General features: G+C 36.6%; 1 protein-coding gene across 1 annotated transcript in view; it reads left to right on the top strand.

Annotated features, from left to right (window-relative positions):
• Positions 1-26,880, top strand: part of CADPS2 (Ca++-dependent secretion activator 2) — a 120,827-nt gene that overhangs the window by 13,902 nt on the left and 80,045 nt on the right. The window contains exons 5-9 of the mRNA XM_010140154.1: positions 4,110-4,246; positions 7,723-7,910; positions 19,794-19,895; positions 23,490-23,553; positions 25,549-25,672. Of these exons, the coding sequence (XP_010138456.1) occupies positions 4,110-4,246; positions 7,723-7,910; positions 19,794-19,895; positions 23,490-23,553; positions 25,549-25,672 (615 nt within the window). The remainder of the gene's footprint in view (positions 1-4,109; positions 4,247-7,722; positions 7,911-19,793; positions 19,896-23,489; positions 23,554-25,548; positions 25,673-26,880) is intronic.

Raw genomic sequence — 26,880 nt, 5'->3', positions numbered from 1 at the left:
CCCCATGCCTGCTTGCCTCCAACTACCTCCATCTCCCTTTTAGACAGAAAAGGTTGACACTGGACTCCACCACATTAAGCAGTCAGTAAGTCACCATTATGGTCTCTCCTTATGATACTCAGAAATACGCAAGAAAATAACCAGTATCCTCTTCAGATCTGTCCTTTGGCAAAATACTGGCAGTCCATTGGTGTTCTATCCCCAGCCTGACAGTCAGGCCATATGGGCCAGCTGCTTTCTCATATTCTGCCACTTTCTCTCCATTTGTTATTTTTTTGTCTGGTATTTAAATGTTAAGGTTCTAGGGGCATAGATGGTCTCTTTGGCCTGTGTTTCTAAGCATGTAGCAATTTGGAGTCATGGTCAGTGATCAGGAGTCGAAATATTCCTGATGTAAGCTGTTACGATCCGTATGGAATGTTATTCATGTCTTGTCACTGTCTTCTGCAAAGAGTATGTGCCCCTTCATCTTCATCCAACCAGTTCCAGCCTCTTCTGTATCAAAGTCCTATCAAACTCTTACCCTACTACTCCTGGTCTTTAAATCTGGTTAATCCCTACAATACTAGATGTCTCGTCTCTGCCTGCTCTTCTTTCCTGTCAGCCTGAGTTAGTTCCAGTTGCTTCCATGATGCTTAAACTCAAACAGAGGTGTCACTGAGAGCCACAAAAGGGAGGAGATCACCACTTTGCAAGGCTAGTTCCTGTAGTTCACCCTTGCACAGAGTAAGTGCTACAGAAAACCTGTAACTGCTTCTCAGCTGGGATGGAGCAGAGATGGTGCCTAGTGATGTGATTGTCACTAGGAACCACTCAAGCATGTGCCATAAAAGCGGAATTCTTCATAGTCTCAATTCACTCAGCTCTACTTAGTCACTGAGGATGTGATTTTTATAAAATTTGCAGCTGGACTAAAATTGGAAGTTTCTTGCAAAGATCACAAAAGGCGTATTCAGGATGTCATTCTGCCAAAATGAGTATCCTTAGCTGAAAGAACACCCAATGAACTAAAACTCCTGCAATAGCTTTTGTAAGTTTTTACCATGGTTTTAAAATATATATATTTGTCCTACCTTGATCCAAAAAAGAGGAATATCTTCCCAAAAGATAAAATAAATACACAACCTGAAACAGTGTAACACAGATATAGCAGCCAACACAATGTTTGAGTTAGAGGCAACTTGAAAGCAGGACAACAAATTCCATTAAGAAAGAAAACTAACTGTGAAAAAGCAGAAGTATTACTGCTTCAAAGTTCTTCCCAAATACCTTCCCAATATTTCCCGAAATTGAGAAAGTGTAAAGAGTGACATGGAATTGTATTTTTTCTTAACTGTATATCACAATACAGCACTCAATGTCTTTTGCATTTGCAGGTAGCTTAAACAGGACATCTAAAGCTCATTTGTGTAGAAAGTTGAAAAATACAATCGAACAATTTTTAAAAGTAGGGTGTCATAGTCGTATAACGTATATGAATTCTTCATAATCCCTGTCAAGTTCTTATATTTTTTAAAAATCCATTTTGTTTCAAAAATATTTACCAGTTATGTATATCGTAGCAGCAAAATAAAATGTAATGTATTACACTAGGTCTATTTTTCTCTTGTTTCCTGCTCGCTTGTAGCTGGCAAAGTTCAGTTTTTAGTTGTTTTTCCATTGCTAGAATGTATTTGGTAACACATCTTCTGTTACTATTTGACAGTGTTATTTGTACTGTTTGACTAACTGAAAAATGTTGTCACTCATGGGTCTTACTGTAGAACTAAATCTAGCAAGTATTTAATTTTTTTTTAATAAATATTTGTGCTTATTTTGCCCAAAGTTATGTAATAGCTGATTCTGCTTTCACAAGCTGCTTTGTATTCAATGGATCACCTTGCACATTCTGGTCACCTGGCTGACTGTGTCAGAACGTTGAATCTGTTTCTTTTGCAACGTCCAGATTTCAAAATACTTAATTACTTGTCAGTACTTACACAGGTTTTCTTTTAAATAATGGGAATCTTTTGTATTTGTGTGGTTAACCGGAGAAAAAAAATCAAGCCAGTTAATTTAAGAAAGATTCAACTGTGTATAATTTGTACATGAGACGAGTGGCAGAAAGAAATACTAATCCTTTTTCTTTTCTGTCGTCTGTCTTACTGTAAATAATTACTTGGTAAAGCAGATTTTAGTATAAGGAGAAAGACTTACAAGAAATGTAGAAACCAGTCACATGCAGATTAAATATATTTGGTTTGGAAAACTTGTGTTTTTGGTGTGTGGTTCGTTTTGGAAACTATCGGTAGCTTCGCATTGTAGTTTAGTACTTCCAGTAATGTAGTTGTGTGGATATCAGTTGTTTATCTTTGAATTCATGTGTTTAAATACATTTAAATTGCACTAATTAAGAGAGAGGATATCATATACCTGTGTCCAAAATATGAGCTGGGCTTGCCATTAATAACAGGCTAGGCTAATGCTCACGGAAATACAGTTAGTCTCTGTAATCAGATACGCTATTGATACTTAAACCATTAAAAATACATGCTGCTGTTTTTCTGGGATGCTGGTTTCTTACCTTACACCATCAATGTACTGTCATATTGTTTATTTGCTACATCCACCTTGGTGAAATCTGTCACATGGATGTGACTCTTGCTTTGACAATGCAAAGCCAAGAGATATGAATTAGTTTCTGCATCTTTCCAGGATGTGATGCTGCAGATCCTTCAGCTTGAATTAAATAATCCTCCCATCCGCAAATACAGCTGAAAGTTGGACTTGACATGGATCAATATGATCTGGGGCTAAATTTCTAAATGTGACTGATTATGTTAGCATCATGCCCACAGATCAATATTGAGTTTTATTATGAACCTGACTCTATAATTGGGTTTAATCAATAAACTTTTGTCTCCTTTTCTTTAGAAATTTTAGGTTTGTACTATGCAGGTTTTCAAAATTGCATTTAGGATACACTCAGATCTATACTTTTCTAGTAACGAATATAAAAAGACCTAGGTTTGAATTTAAAGGAACAAAGAGCTAAGACCCTATTGAAAGGGGAAGTCAATTTTTAAGTTGATAGGACTGTTCACCCCAGTACAGTCTATAGAATCCAAGACAGCTAATGTGCTAATACATAACTAGTCCTTTTGGGCACTGTAAGGCTTTTTCTGTCCATACTTGATAGATAATTCACATTGAGGACTTTGACAAAACACAGCAGTAATAAAAGCAATCACTAGACCTTCTCTTTTGATAAACCCGCGGGGTTTAGAGGCGTTGAAAGATGCAATCTGTGAAGAACAATAAATTTGGCCTTTGATTGAAGTGCCATTTGGGATGGTATGTTTTCTCGATGTATTTACACAAAAATGCTGCTCCCTTTTTCACTACTCTTTGCTGGAAGGTTGGAGAAGCTCTTTGCCATTACTACATTAAGGTTTGTCTCATTAAAAGCTGAGTACAAAAAGAAGGCTGGAAATGACCTAGCTCAAGCCAGTGTGTTCATTTCTGCTCCAGTTTGCCATTTGAGAAGTAGGCTTCGAGCCATGATGAATATTTCTATGAGTGGTACTTTGATCTGCAGTAAAGATGCTCTTTATTATTTGAGGAAATAAATGCATAGACTTTTTTTTTTCTTTCAGTGGAAGAAAGGATATTTATTTGGTTATTTTGCTAAAATTAGAAAGAGAGTCACACAAACCCAGGAAATTAGAGAACACGTTCTTTTTTGTACTCATATCATTTTGTAAATTATAACATTTGAAAAGCTGCGCTAGAAAACCATGCTTTAAGAATTATTTTAATATACCATCTTGTATTTTCTAATAATCTTTCTAAACTTTGTTTAATCTGTCAGTGGGTAGCAACTTTATTTTTTTCACTGTTACACTCTGTAGATTGGTATGAGAGCAAAATAATTCAGTAATATTATTTTCAGATTAAAACCCAAGATTTTATAATAAGTCACCTGCAAGCGTGTACTTACATGACTCATTTCTTTGAGATATTTTCAAGATTATATACTGCGACTTAGATACCGTGCGTATGCTTGTGTTTGTGAATCTTCACACACACTCACATGTATTGTTCGGCACATTTTTCCTTTGTATGAACAGATACAGACCGTGGTCAGAAACATGGCATGGATGAGTTTATTTCTGCTAATCCCTGCAAATTTGACCATGCTTCCCTCTTCAGACTGCTTCAGAGGCAGACCTTGGATCACAGATTGAATGACTCCTATTCTTGTTTGGTGAGTACTGGCTGGAAGATAGATTGAAAGAAGTGAGAAATAGTTGTTACAAAGTAGTCCTTTCTTCCTAGTTCATTCAATAGCTGTGGTTGTGGTTGGAATAAAGGGTCTAATCAATTGGTTTCAAATTTGAAAATTATACACTTGCAAGCTGCTGCTGTGCCACTCAATAGAAAGGAAAGAGACCCAAACTGTCTCTGATATATCAGGTGAAATTTATTGTGTCCTTTATGGAGGTTTGAATAAAAACAGAAGGTTCTGATAATGGGAAGAGCTCCTGCGGTAGGCTTTACTGACACCTGTAGTCACCTTGTGTCAGACATTTTCACCTATCTTGTAATTTTTCATTCCGCTGTGGTGTGAAGGAGGAAAAATGCCAAAAGAAGGGAAGCAGAACCACAGGCACTGTGGTACGTGGGTATATATGTATTACCTGAATTGCAAATAACAAATGGGAGTATAGTTCTTAAACAAAACCAAGTAAAATGCGATCTCTGTATCAAAGTGAATGTTTTTCACATTTAAAGACAGGTGTAAAGGACAAGATAGTGGCATGACATGCTTCCTTATTTGTAGTTGCAGTTTCCCTTTCCTGTACAATATTTTCTATTCTATGCTTTGTGGATGGAACTGCTTCAGATTTTGTTTTCAGTAGGGAAAACTAGGCACAATCTTGTAGAAGTCCATCAGATTATACACAGTTGTTAAATAGGTTTGTGTGGGTCAGACCTTCCTGAGGCTTTTAGTTTTCACCTGTTACAGTGTCCAAAATAGTGACCTCTCACTAAGGACCTAAGATGCCTCATAGCACGTAATTTTTTTCACTATACTATCACCTCAGCAACAAAATAGGATAACTTTTTTTCACTTCTTTCTTCCATTTGTCTGACTAGTCAGGTAATACAAAGATAATGATGGGGCTTTTTAGATCTGTTTGCAGGTGTAAAAAACAGGAACATTGATCATTTGATGACTGTTGATTCCTTTTTAAAATGCTGCCAGATAAGTATGTATAGCAAAAGTTAAAATACTTGTTTTACGTCTGTGGGTTGCACACTGAATCAAAGAAGAGGCCCGAAGGTACATCTGTACAAAGTAATTGGCACTCAAAGAGAAAATGGTTAGCTTTCTAACAGTGCATTGGGGTCAAAATCTTTTTTTTATAATAATAATATAGTAAGACACTTAGTATAACCTTGAAATCAGGAACTTTTAGAAGAGGTTAGGTGAAATACAGAGTGCTATAGCAACCATAAAACTGATGCATTTCTATTTGTTCTTTTTAAAATTCAGCGTTTAATAAGCAGAATGGGTGATCAGTTTTGTTAGATTGCATATTTAACTGTATTTATTAATTTTAAAAATAGGAAATGTCAAGGTAGAAATAAAATGCATGAACATATAATTGAGATCTTGTTTTCCTGAACAGATCATTTCCTATCGTTTGTAAAAATAATGCATCCCTTTATTTCAACAGAGTAACCACATACAATTAAGTTTAAGAATTAATATTAAACACAGTTCTGTATTAAATTACTATATGATCTAAATTGCTTCTACATTGTTCTTGGTATTGGGGAGCTTTTTTATTTTGGGGGGAGGGGTTGCAGTTATACAATAAAAACATGCGGTTATCTAATACTCTCTAGAATCTCTGTGTTTGTGAGACTTATGCATGGTTTGGAGTTGAACAAGGGCAAGGATGGCACGTAATTATAATAATATGACTACACCAGAACGGTATCTTACAGAGACCAATGTTAAAGCAATGAGTTCTTCAAAAATTTGTATTCTTGCCACAGTTTTCTCCTATGAGAATGCACAGAAATTTTAGCAATTATTTCCTTTTGTACTGCTAGGCATCGACATGCAGCATTTTGAAATGTTTTCTGTAACAATGTAGAGACATCAGTGACAATGACAACATAGCGACAGAATATCAATCACAGTAACCACCGTTTGTTATATCTAGGGTTATGATGCATATTATTGCAGAAATTCAGTTAAAATTCTTTTCTTGTTTCTTTCAAGGGAACACCGTATTTTCTAGCAAACACTGTAAACTACATGAGCCATTGCAATATGACTGCCTATTAGTTTAAGAAACTAAGTATTGTTCCGGGTGCTGTGATAAAGCTAAGTGTTCTCTACATCCAGCTGAAGCTCTTTAAAGGCAGTGGAAACATTGACTTCAGAGAAATTAACCATGAGCAAACAAATGCATGAAATAACCTTGAGGTGTTCTTGTTTGCAAATAATATGTTAAATTCAAGAGTTGGGAGTGTAAAATTTAAATTCCTGTCTCATGCAACTCTTATAGTAAAGACACAGATGGTTAGAACCTGATGTGAATATATTTTTAAGTGTTGTTTAGTAGTACTTTCATTGATATTTTGTATAAATATTAAACATCGGAGCTTGCAGTAGTATTCATAAGCAACAGAGAAGTATTGGTCTTCAGCTACTAAACTGGTGTTATAAATACATGACTTGCAAAATCATTTTGCTTATCCAAGTTATTTGTATATTTGAGTTCAGGTGTTCCTCAATCTCTCTTAACCATTTGGCAGGAAAGCCGAGAGGAAAATGTCAGTACAGTTAAGAACAAAGAAACATGCTTATTTGGAACAGCTATGCAGTAGCTGTGGTTTCAGTTTTATGGTTTTCTCCCTGGTGCATCTTGGAAGCTCACTGTGCTTTTTTTTATATATAGTCAGAGCAAGGCCATCAAGACTGTTCTGTTTTACATTGCTACATCAAGAATCAATTAATTTTTTTACGCTCTGGGTTCACTCAAGAACTGTTTTTGTGGTGGGAAGGAGTCGATGCTTCGTTCATGTCTGTGTCAGTGTTACGCTGTTCTGGTGTCATAAAGACTGTCCTCAATGTGCCCCAGAACATTTAATTATTATTTAAGGTCAAACCATACCCAGATAGCTTTTGTATTTCTTTACTAGTATAAGTTGTTAAAAGTGCATGCATGTTGCATGAGAAACAGGATAAACCTTCAAATTGTCATTCTCTCCCATTAAAGTTGCAGCCAAAGGCTACTGACCATACAGAAACTGTGTTAGGATGACTGCGTTAATGTTCCTTGGCATTACCCAAATGTTCTCCCATAGCTTACAAGTAATTACTTTACAAAATTATTTTAAAGTATTAGTTTATTTTCTGTTAGGTTTTGATACAATTGAATCTGTACCAAAATTTGAGGTATTAGTGTGTTTTTGTAAACTGTAATCCTGGTTACTCAGAACCGCAAATAGTTTCCTGACATCTACTCCTCTCAGCAAGAGGGTTATTGTTGGATCTAGCTTCCAGTGCCATGAGCATTAGTCAGTTATAAATGATTCTCCTATAAAAAGTTTATGTAATGCACATAGAAATATATGTTTCTCTTCTTTGTTTGATTTGAAAGCTGTGAGTGGAAAAAGAAATCTCAAAATGTTGTGGGGTTTTTTGTCTTTCTCTTTCAGGGTTGGTTTAGCCCAGGTCAAGTCTTCGTATTAGACGAATACTGTGCTCGCTACGGAGTGAGAGGCTGTCACCGCCATCTTTGCTATCTCAGTGAATTGATTGAACATTCAGAAAACGGTTCTGTCATTGATCCAACCTTGCTCCACTACAGTTTTGCATTTTGTGCTTCTCATGTTCATGGTAACAGGTAATTTAATGATGTATTTTTAAATTCATAGCCTTAGAAGGAAGCAAAAGTATTTACAGGTTCTTTCATTCACCAGGTAGGAAGATTTCTTAGAGATATTGGAGGTTCTATAGAAATTACTATTAAAAAAAATAATCTCCTTTCAGTTCATACTGTTTTAATGCAGTGTGTTTTCTCGGGCATTGTAAAGACATGTCAATTCAAGGCCTAAGGATGTCATCCAGTTCTGCATTCTGCATTTCTGTTGTGTTAGTGAATGGTGTTTCCAGTGAATATATTGAAAAATTTTGCAGTTTAAGGGAAGTTTCGACTCTTTTTCTACACTCTGTAGCTATGTAACTAATGATACTACACTGAGTTCTTCTGGCTGTGCCACCACAAGGAAAAGTAACATATATTGGGAATGTGTTTTGACCCCCAGCCAGGAAGAGCTAGAACACTTCTGGAATTCTTTCCACTGAAGAGGTAGGCTGCTTTAGAAGCTGTTGGTCACAGTGATGCTCTTGGGATGATGACTTCCTTCCACTTGCCAGTGAAAGACTTGAAAAAAACTAAGTCGTTTTGCTGTGCTAAGCACATTCTTTAAAAGAAGCTTTTGCTTCACCTTGTTTTACTCCAAATTGTGAGGGAACTAGCTCTGCTGTTGAACAGCAGGTATTGGAAATAGGATCATTGGATAGCTCAGGTTGGAAGGGACCTCAGGACATCTGTAGACCAACCTCCTGCTCAAAGCAGGCTCAGTTGTGAGGTTAAACCATCTTGGTGAGGTTAAACCATCTTGGTAAGGTTAAACCAGCTTGGTGAGGTTAAACCAGCTTGGTGAGGTTAAACCAGCTTGGCTTTATCCAGTCAGGTTTTTAATCAGTTTGAACTTGCCTTATTTTGGTGTGGTTATATCAGTTGTCTTTTGTCAGCCTCCTAGGAGCAGCTGGGGGTCTGTCATTCAGTCCCCCTAGACACCACCCGCTCTGCAGGCTGAACAAGCCCAGCTCCCCAGCCTTTCCCCAGAGCACGTGCTCTGGCTTCCAAGTGTCATAGTGGCCATGCACTGAACGTGCTCCAGTTTCTTCATGTCTTCCTCATACTAGAGTGGGGCAGGCAATCTGTCAAATTCTAGGACACCATGCATTTATACCCTACTGTGCAGACTAGATTTGTAGACTGCTGAGAAAATATGTTTTAAAAGTTCAAAAACAACAAGGGAAAATCCAATAGAAAATACAAAATCCAACTGATCAGTCCTGCCACTAGGGTAAAACCTACTCACAGTCCCAAAAAGGAATTGCTGTGATGCTGTCAGTATCCCCAGGGGAGATCAGGAAAGCGAGGTTTTCTTCCCAGCATGTTTGCTTATGTTGCCTTACAACCCGTCAGGTTGTACTTGTCCTTGAGACAGTGAAGAAGGGACATTGTTTCCCTCATTGGCTCAGGCAAAGCCTCATCTGTAAGAACAGGAGCTCAACATTTGTGACCTGAGTGATTTGGTTGTGGGAGATTAACATTATATAATCCTTGATAATAATATTCAAAACTAAAATGTTTTTGAATGTGCCTGAAATACTTTCAAAAATCTTAACGTTCATACTGATAAGTTAGGAGATTTGTGGCTTTAACTTGGTAACCTATTCTCTGTAAAAGCATGTCTTCTTTTGTCAGTTCCTGAAAAACATGGCATGTTCATATTTCCTATGGAGTCTAAGACTTCCTTGTTTCTAGCCTTTTTATTATTGGTTTCAACCTAACAAGAGAAATATACAGTGATAATTGCTCAAACTTATTTCAAGAATTCAAAAGAAAGGTAGATACATTTCTTTTTATTTCATAATTTAAGTGAAGGACAACAGTGTGTGCAGTGCATGAAAATATCTCAGGGAGCACATCATTTACACAGTGGTAAGCACTCTGTTTGTATTCTGTCTATTCCCTCTGTACAGATACTCTCTGAATAGCATTATGAGTGTTTTAGGAATAAAAGAAGTGTTGAACAGAGAGGGTCTGACTAGAACTGAGATATTGTAAAAAGGAAGAAAAAAGAAACATGAAGAAAGAAGAAAAGTAAGTCAAGGACAGAAGCAGACACACTCACTGAGGATGACAGACACACATATACGCACATAATACAGCCACTCATTCATCTGCCACAGCACTAAGAAACAGTAAAAGGGAAAAAAGAATTTCACAGACAATGCACGACAGGCCAAAGTTCTAGGCTAATCCTTGGCGTTATACATCTTAGTTTTATAAGTCGGGCTGAGAATTAGAAAGACCACAGAACAAAGACAAAGAGCTTTATTCTCTGGGCATGATGCATTCAGTTTATGTTTCACCTTTGCTTCTCAGAGGGATCTTAGACCTTCCACTAGCCTGAGAAAGATCATCAAAAATTATCTTGAAGTCAGGTGATAGAGGAGCATGTGGAAATGCAGCCATATAGTTCGAATTATCAATTTCTTTTAGGCATGAATTTTCAAGTAGCAGGCAATCTAATGACATCACTCAAATGATCAGATAAAGGTGTCACTCACCTTCATTTCTGGTAGTCCAGTGAGGAGAAACCCGAGCACAAATCAGAGCAAATCTTCAAAATCTAACAGGGCCATACCAGGACATATGCTGAGCACATCCATGACTACATCTGATTTGCTAAATAAAACTGGTAAGGAAACAGTCTTACACGATGCGTCCCAAGCGTCCATTATTCATAGGCACTCTCCGAGATCCCAGGCATGGTTGTGGGGTTGCATGTACTGAATACTGCTCCCGGTAAACACTATGAACAAGGCTGAATCAGCTTTGGCTCTTTCCTCCCTTCATGTATCTTCAGAACACCTCTGGCAGATTTTGAACCCTTGGGTATCCCTGACGCTCTTTTGCTGCACCCTAGGACTTGAAATACAAACTGTTTTATGCTGCAGGCTGTAATGCTCTTGCAGCCTGTAATGCAATAACCATGATTTTATTTCAAAACACCTGGAATCAACATATAAAAATAAATTGTTGTCCTAGAGCTTCAGGGACGTTGTGGAGCACTGAGGAGACCTGAACCAAGCTTTGGCATAGACTGTATGCAACAGACCTTGACACCTGGTCTCAGGACCAAAAAACAGATCCCAGCTGTTTTCTTTCCTGAGACGAAGGTATAGGTAACAAGTTCTGACAGAGCTATCAAGCATACTGGCACTTACTGCATCTCATGCCAGTGTGGTTGGTTTGTGACCAGTAATGTTTATGCAGTGTGCTGAGTCCTAGACTGAGGAATTCAAGCTTCCTTCGTGCCTTTCCTTTCCGGCTTGGAAGAGCATTACGACTGGGCCATCAAGCTGCTTATGTAGAAAAGGTGTTTCTACTTTTGTGGATGGCATTCTTAAGACACTCGCTTCCTAACAGCCAAAAAGCAAAATATTTTAGTAAAAGAATAGCCTTGCTGAGTGGTTAAACAGAAACACATCTTTGTTTCTGAATCACCTGATTCCTTTTCTTCCAGTAAAACAGCTTTTGCTGGCTGTGCTTCTGATGCTTTCTAACTTTACAATAACATCTCCTTTGGCTCCGCCTCATGATGTTTTTCTTCTGAAATGTTCCTCTATATGGTCTCCATCAAAGTCATTAATTTACAAGTGAACTTCTCACACCGCAGTCATGCATATGTTTATGTGTCTCTGGTAAAAGCAAAATGGTCAGGACGAGGAACTGTAGGATATTCCTGAAGGCTTACACTTCAGTCTAAACAGTCCAGGTAGGAGCTATTGTTTTCTTCCCCATCATGATCACTTTTTTCTACTTTTCATGCTGTGACTTCTATTCAGTCCCTCTTGTCTGAAATGGATCTTGGTGGGTATCACATGAAGTGCAAAGTGACTTCTTTCCACCTGCTGAGTTACAGACTGAATTGAAAAATTCAAAATTCAAGCATATTCCCTGGTTATACCATTTTCTATTCAGAAAGAAATCTGATTTATTGAAAGTTCATATATGAGAAGTGAAGGTGAAAGTAATGCTACAAAAATAGTTTATGACCAAAGATAAATAGTTTCTTTCTGCCTTCATTTTGAAATCTTCAGCGCATGTGTGTTTGCACAGAAGAACAGTCATATTGAGTCAGGATTCTTCTAGGCCAGTCAGTCGTGTGTCTCCAGCATTGCCCTCCTTGGAGTAAGAGAAGGGCAAGCAAATGCAATATTTCCTCTTAATACTCTTTCAGTCTCCAGTTCTTTGTGGCTCAAAATATGCCTGTTCACTAGCCTGGAGTGAGTCTCTGTTCAGGTACTTGTCCACTGCACCCCTGAACCTGCATAAGCCCTTTGCACCCTCAACACCTTTGGCAGCAAGTTCCACAACTCAGCCTCCTCTTGCCTGAAGAACTCTTGCTTTGAACTTGACTCCTACACATCTCAATTCATTCTCTGTTGCTATTAGAAGAGACGGAGGAGAGAAAAAAAATAAAAACCCTTCTCTGTTTTCTCTTTGCTATTTAAGATTCAAAAGTATGAGTGAACCATGCACTGATTATGCTGGATGGATGTTTTCTGCTAATTCCTTATCTGTTTCTGGTCATTCCCAGTGCTGATTTGATTCTTTGACTGCTACAGAATGCTTTCTTTAAATTATCCACCATAACATTAAGATCTCTGTCCTGAATAACAACTGATTTTTTTCTTACATTTATCTATCTTGATCATTGTTTGCTGTTTTATTGCAACTTGATTTCATAAAGTCCTTCTGCGGTTCCACACTATGCCACATAACTATCATTGCAATTAAATTTACTATCACCTCCCTTCTTGGCTGTTTGCCAGGTCATTTATGAATACTGTAAAACAATCCAGGTCTCAGCACAGAGGAAACTCTTCTGATAACTTATCTTCACTGCAGCTACTCACCATTTATCCCTATTCTCTTTTTTCACTGTAAATGTAGGGACTGTGACTCTTACTCCGTGCCTGCTTAATTGCCTTAAAAGCTTTTAGTTAGGGACTCTGACAAAGGTTTTTGGAAATCCAGGTACTTCATATAAGTCAGGTCGCAATCATCCACTTGTTTTTGATCCCTTTAGAGAATTTCAAGAAGATCAGAAGGTAAGTTTTCTCTGCTTTATGGCTTCAAAGCTGGACTTCTCCACAACAGTTATTTAACTAATTTTCTTTAATTTTATCCCTAAATATTCTTATATTATAGTTCCTTTTAATCTTATGGGATGTATGTAAAGCTTACTGGCCTGTAGTTCTGCTTACCTACCCTGGATGTTTAAACTGGTCTCACATTCTTTACATCCCTTTTTTCAGGAAGAAGTGAGAACTTTCACACGACCATAGGTAATTCAGTTCTGGCTCTGTCATCTTACTGCTCTTCATTTATTTAATTTCTTCCAGAAGCTTTTTCTTAGTTGCTTTAATTTGGGACAGATTTTGTGCTGAAAATAAAGGAGTTTTTTGGTTGGTTGGGTTTTTTTCTCCAGTGTTCCAGCACAGGTGTCTTCTTCATTTCCTTCATAATAAACACCAGTCCAAGAATTAATTTCATATCTCTTCAGTAGCCTTGCCCTCTCTGAGAGCTCCTTTTAGATCCGTGCCATCATTTGGCACTATAGACTCTGACTGGTCTCTTGCTCCTGTTATGCTTGGTGGAAATGTCTTAAAGTGGAGTAAATGAACACATAAGAGAAATGAAACTGTGGAAGCTTTGGAGAGTGCTATGCATTCATGTATTTCTTTTCATTTTTCAATGTTTTGTGATAAGGACCATTTATTGTAATTTTACACTTCGTGTCAAGTGATAAAAGAATGTTCATCCCTTTCAAATCTGGGACAAGGAACTTTGTGAAAATAAGGAAAATAATATCGTATTTCTCTGTGGAGCTTCTGAATAGATATTTCCTTCTCTTCTGACTAAATTAACTCTAGAGTTAAAGTTAGGTTGTCTGTATCTTGCTAGTTTCTCCTTCATTTTATATCTTTCATAAACAATATCTAGTAAGATTTAATCTAAAATTCCAGAACTTAAGTCAGTAGTTTCACCATTTATGTGCGCATGGTCACCGTCTGACATGAAAGTTTTTGTTTAGTTGATCTATTCCCAGAAGCGTTATGTTTTTATATATACAATTTTCTAAATAAAAATATTTGAATAGCATGTAGCCTTCTTAAGTTTTCCCAAGAAGCTGTTGCTAACAGGATTTTGTGGAACCTTTCCACTTTAAGCCGTTGAAAATGCATCCTCTTTCTTATCCATTCTCAACCCCACGTGTTCTGTCTGTGTTGTAATGATAGCAGGGGCAAGATCCTTTTTCACTGGTTTTATTGGCAATTGAGCTTTCTGCTTTAATCTTAGATCTGTTCCAAGGCTGTCCAGCAGCTGGAGGAAGGAGCCTGAGGTCCCTTACAGTGTGAATGTTTAGGGGAGTGTGTTACATCAGAAGTTACATTCTATCAGCCTTCCAACATCTTATATAAATTCTCTCTTGTGTTTGATACAGCATGTAGAGAGACTTAACAAGCGTCATACGGTTTTGTAGTTTGTCTCATTTTTCTATCAGTCCTCTATAATGGAATTGTTGAGAGTAGATTTCTCATACTTGAAAGCGTGTTTTCATTTGGAAGTCATTTTGGTATCAGTCACCATTTACCCAGAATAATGGAATGAGAAAGTACACCTTTTAGGATTGATACGCTATAGCTGTTCGTGCTTCTAGATGAGAAGCACTGTCCTCTCAAAACTGGAAAAACTAGTTGATCCTTGAACAATTCTATCCCTTTGCTTCAAGTGAATGTAATCTTCCCCTTCTCTAAGGCTCTTTGGGCAGTGCAGAGAACAGAACTTTTTCACTAGGTCTTTCAGTTTTATGTACTACCCTGTGCCAAGCATCTTCCATCATCAAGTTTGTCCTTCATTTTTTGGAAGCTGATCATCTCCAGGATATATGGAGCTCAGAGGAAGGTAAATGTTCTTTAATTCAATCTGTATTCTCCTTTTTAAGTGATTCACTTCTGAATATCATACCCATAAGCCTCTCTAAATAGTTACGTTTGTTGGGTTTTTTAATTCATACTGTTCAATTAGTGACAGAGCTTTCCAGGCATTACTGTTGTAAATAACCACAAGAAAGTTATCAGTAGAATTCTCCTTATTTCAGAGCTAGAAGCAAAGTTTTTCATCCTGCTGCAGGCACCAAGTGAAGCCATGTTGACCTCACCTTTATTTTAAGGGAGGATACTATCCTGTGATGGAAACTGCTAGTAACTATAATAATGTTACAATAAAATGTGTCTTCACTATGATATTAACAGAGGCACATTTTTTGACATATCTAAACAAAAAATCCTCAGAGAAATTGTCAATAGAAAATTAATCACATTCACATATTATTAAGAAATATTAGAACAAAGTTCTGCATATTTACTTACCATCTTCAGCAATGAAGGAACAGCTAATGCTATTCCATAGTCTCACCTTTCCTAAACACTGTACGTTGTTTTCTCATTAATTTCCTCTGATTAATGCTTATACATACCCTTATACTTCCAGTGAAATGATGCTATATTAGCACATGCTTCGCTTTTTAGTAGAAGGGAATTAATGAATCCCACCTAAATATAACCGCTTAAAAAAACATTAAAATTAACCTGATTTATCATCTTAATCTGTTTTAGTGGCTTTCAGAATTGGTCTTTTTCATTCACTTGTGAAAAAGAGAGTGTGACCTGTAAGCAGATGTAGGATCAGCCTGAGAAATGCATACAGCAGAAGGCTCTATTGTGCCAGTTTTTTGTCAGAATGTTTGAAGAATAGTTAATAAAAACAACAAAATGCTCGGTCTTCAAGTGCCTGCTGGTTAAAGCTATGTTTAAATGTCACGTGATAATTTGCTCTCTTCATTTTCTTTATACTTTAATAAAAAGTCGTCTGCTCTGCCTGCTTCTAAGCTGATAATGATGTAAAACATTGCTTCTCTTAGATTTGTCTTACATAAACCATGAGCTCTGCAAAAGCAGAGCAATTAATGCAATTGTGTTTTAAAGGAAAATGTGGGTATTAAAGTCCTTGGGTATTAAAGTCCTATAGATAGATAATCTACATCAAAATTCTACACAATTTGATCTTCAGTTTACTAAGAAACAAGAAGTCATACTTTTATCTTGCTAATTTGAAAATTGTCACTGTTCTTCCATTTTGTTGTATGTCCTACTGAATTTAAAAACAAGTGCTCTTAGAAAGCACTGAAGTCTTCTAAAACAATTTGTTTCTAGGAGCTGAGATGACATTTAAGTTTTGGTTTTGCTTTCACTATGCCCTTGAAATGTAGTTTATTATATAAATGTCTCAAAGTAAGACCTTAGCTGAAGTATTTTTCTTGTCTTTTTCTTGTTTTTCATCATGATTCCTCATCTTCCTCTGGCAGATTCTTTTGGTCAGCCTGTTCTCATCTGTGTGTGTTTGTGTACGTGTTAGAATATCAGTCTGTGCATTTCTCTCCACATACTCTTTTTTTTTTTATGACAGATCAAAGTGATGGTCTGTGTTTTTAATGGAGAAAGCTCACTCAAAAGACTTTAAACGTTTTTAAAATATGCAAAATCACCAGTATCAATGATGTTAACGGAGGCAAAAAGTCAGTCATGTTCAACTGGTATTTCACAAGGCTGTCTCGACAAAGCAGTCTTGCTTACGGTAAAAATTCACTCTCTGAGAGACCACTAGGAGAAGCTGTTTCCAAAGCTAAGCGCTGGAAACAATCTGCAGTCAACCCAATCTCCATCATAGCTAATTCCCTTTGAAACTGCAATACCATTTTTAATCTCACATGCCATAGCTATTCACAAGAACCTTAATCCTACAATGCATCAAGTGACCTTTGCAAATTATTACAGATTTTAAGACATCTAGACATCAAAATATTTCTAGAGGCTACTCCAAGTTTTAAAGGTATATATCAAGTGAGGAAAAACAGTCCATTCTGAGAGGAAAACCGAAGTCCACCACCTAGTCAATCAGATTCCCTACCGTTAACTGCCATCGGGACAGCAATCTTGCAAGATTGTCATAGTAAAAGTTTCTTTAAAAATTCTGGCCAATCTCTATTATTGGTGGTATTATTTAAGCGTCTCCTGGTCGAACAGCTGCTTCCCACTTGAATTTACTAGCTCTAGTTCATGAGGTATTATTTCAAATCTCTTTTGATATTTAAGTCTTAGTGAATTAAACAGTTTGAGATGTGACCAGAGACAGCATTATATCTGTGCCAGTTAGACAGTGATCTAAGCAGACAAGACAGGCCAATCCAAATTCAATTGACAGAGTTCTCAGAAAATGGAAAACTAATATAAGAGAGAGAGAGAGAAGGCTTCTCAGGTTTTGAGTGTTCACCGTTTCACCTGATTCTCTAATCCCAAAAGCAGCTGTGAAGAATAAGGAGAAAAAGAATGTGGAGGAAAGGCAAATTTACTATACCTTCTTGAGAAGATAGGTTAAAATGAGAACTCTTCTTAAGACAGTCCATTAATTTTTGTGGCTGAGTTCTTGAAAGAGAGATCCCAAGATGCAATTAGAAAGCTGAATACTAGTTTTGAATTGAAAAAAATGAAATCCAAACCACTATCCATAACACATGGGGTAGTAAGAAAGGTGGTGGTGTTTTCAGTTGCAGAATACTTCCTGCATAGTTTATGGATGACCTGAACCTTTAAAAATGAAATGACTGCTTGAGTCTGGTTTTACTTGGCAGGCACAATAATTTGTAAATATAAACAACCAGGTCAAAACAGTGCTATTTTGTTTTATTCTGTCTTTTAAAGCAATTTAAAAAAATCTAGAAGACAAAATGAGTGGGGATTTAAAAGACAAAATGAGTGGGAAATAGTTTCATATTTTCTATTTTTTCTATCTCAGCTCATCTCAGAGTCAGATTTTTTTTTCTCAGTAGTAGACAGATACTCCCAAGAGTAGCAAAAAATTATCACCAGCACAATATGTGTCTCAGAACTGTGTTGCAAAAAATGCATTTTTATATTCTGCTTGTTGCATTAAAGCTAACAGGAAGAAACGAAATAATGATTCAGAGTTTGTGCTTGTTTCTAAAAGCATGTTTTCAAGAGAGAAGTTTTTCAGTGTTATAGACGGTACAATTTTCTAACACCTTTTTGTGTGCTCTTTCTTTTTTTTCTGGGACAATTGATTCTATGCAAACATTGACTGAAAATATATTTAACAGTTGGGAAAATTTTAGGTGTTGTCAGCGAGGTTCTTCGTGACAACAAACTCAGTGAAGTGACAGGTCCCCGGCACGTAGTGATCCTAGCCTTAGTGCAGGTTGACAGATACGACATCCTACTGGCTCACCTTTTTCACTTACTGCTATCTGGACCCCTAGGTCTTTTCTGTCATATATATGACATGCCTCAGCGAGGTTTAATATGACAGAACTATTTACTTTATCACACCAGCACACGATCTCTCCTGACAATGAAATCACGCAGTGCAATTTACTTAAATTTGAGCCTGGTCCATCTGTCAAAAGGATGAGGTAAAGTATCCTGGCATCCATCAAAAGAGAGAAGATAAGTTATTTGCTCTTTCACATCAAATTTATACAATAGTATATTGATGTGCCTGGTTACTCATACCTCTACCATATATGATTTTTATTGTTGTCTTCACAATAATTTAAGGAATTCAGGCATTCTTTTCACCTTGACTTGTCAGATCACAAACGTAAGTGTTTTAAAGTGTGAGAAAATTGTTTATGTCATGACCAGGTAGCAACTTATCCTTCCTAGATATAAGTATAGAGCAGAAAGTTAAAGTAATGATTTAGAAAAAGATGTTCATAGACTCGTAGAATGATTCTTACAACACTCAGAGAATGTTGAATTTATTCAAGTCACTTTACTACAATTTTCTCAGTTCTAGAAACAATGAGATACAGTTCTGAAGGCTCTGGAGGCGGTAGAGGGCAGATCTCCACTTAGTGTCAGGGATGTAAACTCAGGTGGAAGTAGCAGCTGTTTTGTAACCCTAGAGCTGGCAGTTAAGAGAGTGATGGGAAGTTTTCAGATACTTCTTTTTAAAGTATGCTGTATGTGGGGAAGTTGTGATTGCACGGCAGAAATACCGTTTGGGAAGTGTGTTTTTAAATTTCTTTAAATTCGTCACTATTTTAATATGCATTAATAACACCTTTAGGCTAAGACTTTACACTGTCTGCTTCACATACTTAATGCAAGGCTTATTTTTAATTATTAGGACTTAAATTTGATGTTTAAAAAAATGCCAGTGCTTTTGTTTTTTTAAAGACTATTTTTTGTTGCATCCTTTATGCTATGGTTATATGGAAGTTTTGTTTACATGTTGCTATTTGGCATACAATAGTATGGGATGGGGAATCAAAAAAAAATCTGTGCTTGCTTTAAGCAGGCAGATTCCGAGGTGTTGCCTGCTCTTGCTTTTCTCACTGTAGTTTGCCTCCTACCTTTATTTTAAAATAATTTTCAGCCTTACTGTGCCCCTGGGAAAATATCTGGAAGATTCAGTGAGTTGAAATTCAACAAGATCCAAGTAGACCTCTCTGTTGTGCCAGTAGTACTAATTTTCTTGACAAAGGATATTCTTTATCTTTGGGAATGATTTGGGAGAGATATATGCTACCTCATGTTTATATTGAGATCAGGTAGAAACTTAGGACATGAATTTAGAAGTTCAGCTCAAAAGTTAAATTGTTTGTCTAGTTGCAGTCTGTTTTTAACTACATTCGCAAGTCCCTGCTTGTCCTTCAGGGGAACGGGAAAGGAGAGTTAGCACATGTTAACTGAAAGCTTTAAAAATAAAGATCACTGTTCAAAGAGCACTCAGCATGAAGAGATATCAATGATTATTAAATATTTAATATTACAGGCCAGATGGAATTGGAACAGTATCTGTTGAAGAGAAAGAAAGGTTTGAGGAAATTAAGGACAGACTTTCCTCCCTTTTAGAAAACCAAATAAGCCATTTCAGGTAAGTGTATGATATATTCAATGAATGCTAAATTTATTCTGGAAGGATTTTATCATGGTGTTTCAATTTTGTGCTTGAACAAGTGGAGTTAAAGTAATAGTATAGCTGCAAAGAAATTTTGAATATGTTAAATCTGGAATAATTTATTTACACAAGTGATTGTGCTTAAAATTTACGTGTGTATCATGTGAACTGTAATTTTCTGTGGTAGTGAAGATTGTTCAAGAATATAGGCCTGGTTTTTGTTGATGCTTTTAAACTTTAAACTTTCTGTAACTCTAACTAAGAAAATTGTCTGAATGAAAATGCCATAGCAATTTCTGGATTAGTACTGATCAGAAAAATTATGGGAGTAGAGATCATCTTTGATAGATGGCAACTAAATCTGTTCTAGATCTCTAATGTCATTATCTTGGTTTCATAATATACTTATCTTTCCTAAATTAGCTAAGGTACATCATCCTCAATCTGTCATATGTAAGGACTGTCAATACCAGTGGAAGATGTTTAGGGAAGGAGTACAAGAAATGGAGTGAACATGGGCTGCTATTTCCTTCTGGTTTTTAGTAACTGATGGTTTATGAAGCTTAGCATAAAAATGGCTTGTAGACCACCAAAACTGTTAGTTTATCATACTAAACCACCCTATCTGTTATTATTCTGTCAATCTAATGCTTTTTTAGAATGTATTTAGAGAATGTTTTTGTCTCTCTATCATCTTATGACATCCAGTTCCACGGTTTAAATAGTGCTGAGTGAAGCAGCTGTCTTTTGTTTGGCAAGGTTTGCTATAAGTTTGTTGGATGCCCCTCTGGTTTGATGAGGTAAATGCCTCCTATTCACTGGTATCTGTCACGTCAATAACTAGGTCGTTGGGGATTTTTTTAAGCAGAGAGGACATGGCAGTCTTCTCTTGGGACTTTGTCACCATATTAAACTAAAGAGAGCTAGGATTCTCCTTGGATGGTGTTCCTTTGGGGAAAAAAAATTATCCTCACTTCCTTTAACTCCTTTAAAGATTCTTCCCTGACACATTTTCTGTTTCCTGACTCCCATGGGACTAAATAGATATTGCCAGAGAAGTTATACAGAGCAGCAAAGGACAGACAAAGGTCTTGGAAAGGCAGGAGGAGAGTACTGACAACATAACCTGCAGGGGGAAGGAAAACTTGGGTTTGTGCCAATCTTCTCGTGCTTGCTGCAACGTACTTATGACCATATCCTGTGAAGTTTATGTTAGAAACACAGTGTGACCCAAAAGTTATTGAAGCAGCAGAAGCCTTAGGGATACGTATGGAGAGGTAAGGGAGATGGAGGAGCAAGAAGAGAGGCTGTACATCTTCAAAATGATTCTGTTTGCCTGCAGGCCTTCATGTGCATGAGACTAGTTACAAAATGTGTAATGCTGTCTGGTGATATCTAAAAAATTAATTGAATTGGTACAAATAAAGGTAAAACCCGTCATGTCTACTTACCTACACACTAGAGTATGTTGATAAGCTTGGGCTGTATCAGTGGCCATAGGTTCTTTCTGCCTCACTCTTGATCAGTTTTGAGAGAATTCAAACAACATTAGAAACTTCTCCTTAATAGCAACTAAATGTGTCATTCAAAGATTAATTCCTCCACCCTTCAGAGGACTCTAAGGCTTGCCTTAAACTTTTATTTAATCAAGATAGACAAACAGTACTCTGCCAGGTGAAGAACAATTATTATATCTTTCTCTGAAGAAATGTTAGAAATTAAAAAAAAAATAGGTGGAATGTCTCAATTTAAATGAGGATACTGGCATAATACTGGTAGAATCAGTGCTGCCCTGGAATCTGGATTTATAAAGCATATGGAATCACAATATATGACATCCTTATACAGAATTAGCATTAGACTTTTAAAGAAAACCTTGACTCAAGTAATGTGAAAAGATCACCCCTATCATTAATTAACAAAGAATAACCTTGGCTGTGATATTGCTTTCTTAAGAAAACATGGTATTAAAACCACTCCATCAAAATTGTTGTGATAACTGCGAAATGCTGAATATTTTTTAAAATACATTCAGCAGCAGCAATTGATGCAAAGCATGCACTATGTGTCTCTGTTTTGGCCTTATTGTCCCTGAATGCCCTGATTCCTTGTCACCTGGCAGTCCCACCACCTCCCATGCTGGCTCCCTGCTTCCACTGTTCTTTCTGTTGTCGTTTTGCGCATCCATGCTGTTTATGTGTGCCCTAGAATATTTTAGAAACTTTCATATCCTTCTTGTTCAGATAGGTTTTACAGTTTTTGAATACCATATTCTCTACAATAACTTCTTTATCTTCCTCGTGGAGTCACATAAAGGGTTGGTTTTGTTTCATTTTTTGACCATGGATTTTTTCAGTTACGACATACATTTGACTTGTGCTCCTACTTTTTGAATTTTCCGTAAGGGTGCTTGTAAGTAGAAATAATGCAAGGGAAGGAGGAGACAAAACACCTGAAGATGTGTACTGTTTTAGAATGACTTCGCACCTAAGAGTCATTAAACCTGCTTTGCCGATTTGTTAACCTGTTCTTAAAAATTGTTAGCACTACAGTAAGAAAGAAACAAACTGAGGCAAAGCAAATATTGAAATTCTTCCTGTGGGAAATCCTTTCCTGACCTCATTTTCAGGGCTTTGTTTTGGCTGACCAAAATGTATGCCTGAAATTTACTGGTCTGAATCCTTTTATCATTAGAAAAGATTTTACTAGTTGAAAACATTAGAATACAAAGCTACCATTCTCAGGGAGTAATAATATGAAAAATATAATCTCAGCCAAGTAGAAAATCCTTTTTCCAATTGGGGATATCCCAGCAAGATTTTATAGACAGGATTAATAGAGGTTACCGTTGCCTGAGCATTGTAGTCTCATTGAGCTGATATATTGGATCATTCAGTAGACATGAAGACATTTCTACATGAAGTAGAAACAAAAAACAAAGCTATGAATGGGATCACTTTTTAGTTTACATAATTTTAGAAGTGTTGAGACAGAAGTGGGTATGGTTAAATTGATAAAATTTAAGATAATGTAAAATGCTTTTCCGAACTATTTATAGTAAAATAAGCAAAATTATGGAATATCTGCAGATATCTCTGTTATTCCCAGATATTTCTAGAAACTTAAACATCTGACATTTTATCCTTATCTTAACTCAATATTAAACCAAGATATAATACGCAGAGTGCTACTTCACAGCTCCAGTTGCTGTCATGGATACATGAGAAACAGTACATCTTTCCAGGAAGATGTCAAGCTCATCAGAGACCATTAAACATCCTTCATAGTTGAGAAAGTGGAAGTGAAGCTTTTTTGCTTTTGTATTTATTCTGTACTTAGGCCTTAGCTGCTGGTGGGCTGATACTGCTGCTCTATATATGTATATGCTCCATGGGAAACGACTGAAGAGGCCTTCTGCTTTCATTAGTACTTCGAGAATGGGGGTCTTCTGCTAACATAATTTTATGCAAGCTGTGTACAGTTACAGCTCAAAAGTAAATTCTTAACTTAGGTATTACAATTCTAATCATTTTCCTCTTTTTTTTTTTTCCTCTCATTTTACATTCTAAGATACTGTTTCCCTTTTGGACGTCCTGAAGGAGCTTTAAAAGCCACACTTTCATTACTTGAAAGGGTAAGTTTTAAATTCTTCCTGAGTACTAAGCCTGCATTTCTCTTTTGCTTTCAAGCTGCAGAAAGCAGACTCATGTCTTCTCAGGTGTTATGCTACTGGTTCTAATTGCTCACTGGGAGCTTTTTTTCCCATTGTCTTTCCCCATTGCTGATGTTGTCTATACTGTTAAATAGCATTAAAAACCTTCTATGTAGCCCAAATAATCTTCCATAAATGCATAATCTGAGTCAGTTTAAGTAAAGCCTATATGCAGCAAATGACATGGGAAGCTATAAATGTAAATGCCTGCCCAGCAAATCCTCTTGTATTGACTGGAAGGAAGAAGACCTTGTAATGGTAAAAGCATCTCAGTCATCTCTAAGGAAAGAGAACTTTAAATTCCCTTAGAGATTCCAGAAGAATTGTACCAGCAGGAGCCTGATGAAGGTATGAACACAAAAAAAGCTTAAATCCCAGTCTGTGTAGCTTTGCCAGAATCTGAGAGGTCTGATCCTGGGGAGGGTCAGTTGTTCTGCACTGCAGAACACTCCATGGATAGAGATTCTGTCTTAGAAAATCTCTGCCGTGTTCAAAAACACAGAGAGAGTCTGGCAAGATATGTTTTCTTTCACTTATAACCTCAGCGATGGTAGCGCTGTGTAGATTTCTTTGTGTTGTATAAAACAGCCATTTCCTCTGACTGTTCCTGCTGTTTACAAATGGCAATGGTACTCTATCTTTTGCTCAAGCAACACCGTTGTCAGTCTTGACTAAGAATAAATGTGCATTCCTGAATTTGTGGATGCCAAATGAGTTATTTTACCAGTCTTTGAAAATTTGGGAAAAAAAAATCAGATCCAGAATGAGAGAATTTGAATGCTGTAATTTCACTTGCTGATAATCCAGAAGTTTGTTAAAAAAAAAACAGGTTAACAAAGGTCAATATGTGGTATGTGTGTGCAAGTAATAGACGAAGTCTGCTTTGTGACTATGTCTTCCTAATAACTTCTCTGTTGCTGAATCTGTTTTCTACCATACCCTTCTCCAGACCGTATCTCTTGATCCCTCCCTTTGACAGTAATGTATAGATATGTTTTATAAGGGTGTGGCTTGTCTGGGGATCCACTGGAGAATGATTTTTAATAGTTTAATAGTGAGTTATCTGTTAAAATGTGGTAAAAACGCATTAAATGTGGTAAAAACATACTGAGTTTTGTTTACACCTACCTGTTGAAAGTTAAGGGAGTATAGAATTAAAGTAAAAATGCAAGTGAATTATTAACAATATTTGTTCATTTTTAAATAGTAATTCAGAATATATAATTGCATTTGTATGAAGAGGTATATATTCTCAATTTACCTCACTTAAAACAGGTGATCCATTTTATCAAATATTATCCTATTTTATCCTAATATTTATCCTGTATTTTAAAAACTGGCAGGTTTTGGAAAGCTTTATATGATCTGTTCTTGTACTTGTCTATAATAAAGTATTCTGCCAGGAGTTCAGTGTTTTCCCTGCCTACTATAGATGAGGTCATGTTGAATTTGAATAACTTTATGACAGAAGAAAAATCAGTATTAGCTAGCTCTGATAGTGGTGTTCACAGTTTCTCCTTTATGCTGTTGAAGAGTCAATGGTTATGCAATGGCTGAAGCTTTTCCACAGGTGAGAACCAAGAAAATTTCCACATCCTCATCTTTAGTGGGCACCATGGTGCAGCCCATCCACGGAATGCTCTTGGTTATACTGCTCTTGGCGTCACCCAGACAAGGCTGGCTGGCATGCTGCAAGGTGCCAGACAATAGGGGTGTTGTATATAAATACCATGTAGTCAGTCAAACCAGGGTTGAACAGAAAACTTCAAAGATAAATGTCTAGTTCCACCAGCTGAAATAGGTCCTTTTTGATTTTTGCCTTTATCAGACCTGTAGTAACTTTAGGATACTTTTATCCCTTTCCCTTGAGTTTTCGGTAATAACTGTAACAAAGTGGTGTAATTGCCTCTGGCACAGGTTTTAATGAAGGATATTGCCACTCCCATACCAGCAGAAGAGGTGAAGAAAGTGGTTAGAAAATGTCTGGAGAAGGCTGCCTTGATCAATTACACTCGACTCACAGAATATGCCAAAATAGAAGGTTAGTACCGCAATCAACTGCCAAAGTGTCTGTAAAAGCCAAAAATACCTATTAGCTGAATATTCTGTGAGCAGCCCTTTCCCTCTTCAGAAGAAACCTCTTCCACAGCAAGGGGAAATGTCTCATTAAAATCTCAGCTGGTGAACTGTGGAGCTTTTTCCTATTCATTGCTTTAATATGCCTCCTGGGACCCTGTTTGAATGGAAGACTAGGACTTCCTAATTTAAGTTGCCTTTTGTCCTTACTTTTGAGTTCTCCATAAATCTAAAAGGTTGTTTATTGGTTATTTTTTATTTCTCTAACTATTTCTAGTAATTAACTACTAACAGGAAATTGTTTCCTTAACAGCAATGACAGTGCCTTGAAACTTGAGAATTCTGGTATAGATGCTTTTCTGATGTACTTATAAGGCAGACATATAGATAAGTGTTATTTATTTTTGCTGTTGTGTTGTCATATGTATAATAAGAATCTGAGTATTAAAACTTTAATTACATCCTGATTTTCCGAATGAGTTAATGGGACGAAATACTAGATTTTGTGGTAAACAGAAATTTTTCTGGAATTTACTTCTGTTCGTGAAAGTTCATCATGAAATTAACCATGATTTTCCTCAAAAAAAAGTTGTCTAGTATACAGAGTTTCATTTTACTATTTGTAAACCTTACGTAGAACTAAAAGGAAGTGGTAGTCATAGTAGACAAGTAGTCTTGTCAAGACATAACTGTTATTCTGCGTAAAGCACAGAAAGCGTGAGCTATATCTGTATAGATATAATCAGGAATAGGAAACAGTGTGTGCACGTCTATGTAACTGGATTTTTGGAGGTAGAGTCAGTTAACAGAAAAATATATGAAGGGTGAGTTCTTTAAAAAAAAATCCAAATTGTGTGCATATTATGGGATATTTTTATAGCATCTTTTTCTAGCAATAGACTGGAAAAACTGGAGTTATCATAGCAGCAAAATTAAGGAGGCCCGTGTGTTTAGCAATATTATAAAGCCACCTTTTTTTCCTTTTTCCATTTCTGCTCAAATTCCCTGAAAAACATGAGTTAACCAAACTCAAAAATGATTAACAAAAAACTCATCTCATCACTATAGCAACCAGTATTATATCATGGGAGTAACAACATGAAACCATCTTAGTAACCAGTTTATAATAATTAATTATGATATCATGTTGTGTTAAAGAAAGAAGAATGAATA

The sequence above is a fragment of the Buceros rhinoceros genome, unplaced genomic scaffold (genome assembly GCF_000710305.1).
Source record: "Buceros rhinoceros silvestris isolate BGI_N320 unplaced genomic scaffold, ASM71030v1 scaffold3057, whole genome shotgun sequence".
NCBI lineage: Eukaryota > Metazoa > Chordata > Aves > Bucerotiformes > Bucerotidae > Buceros > Buceros rhinoceros.
Note: the sequence above shows the minus strand (reverse complement) of the source record. Positions and strands in the feature narration are given on the sequence as shown.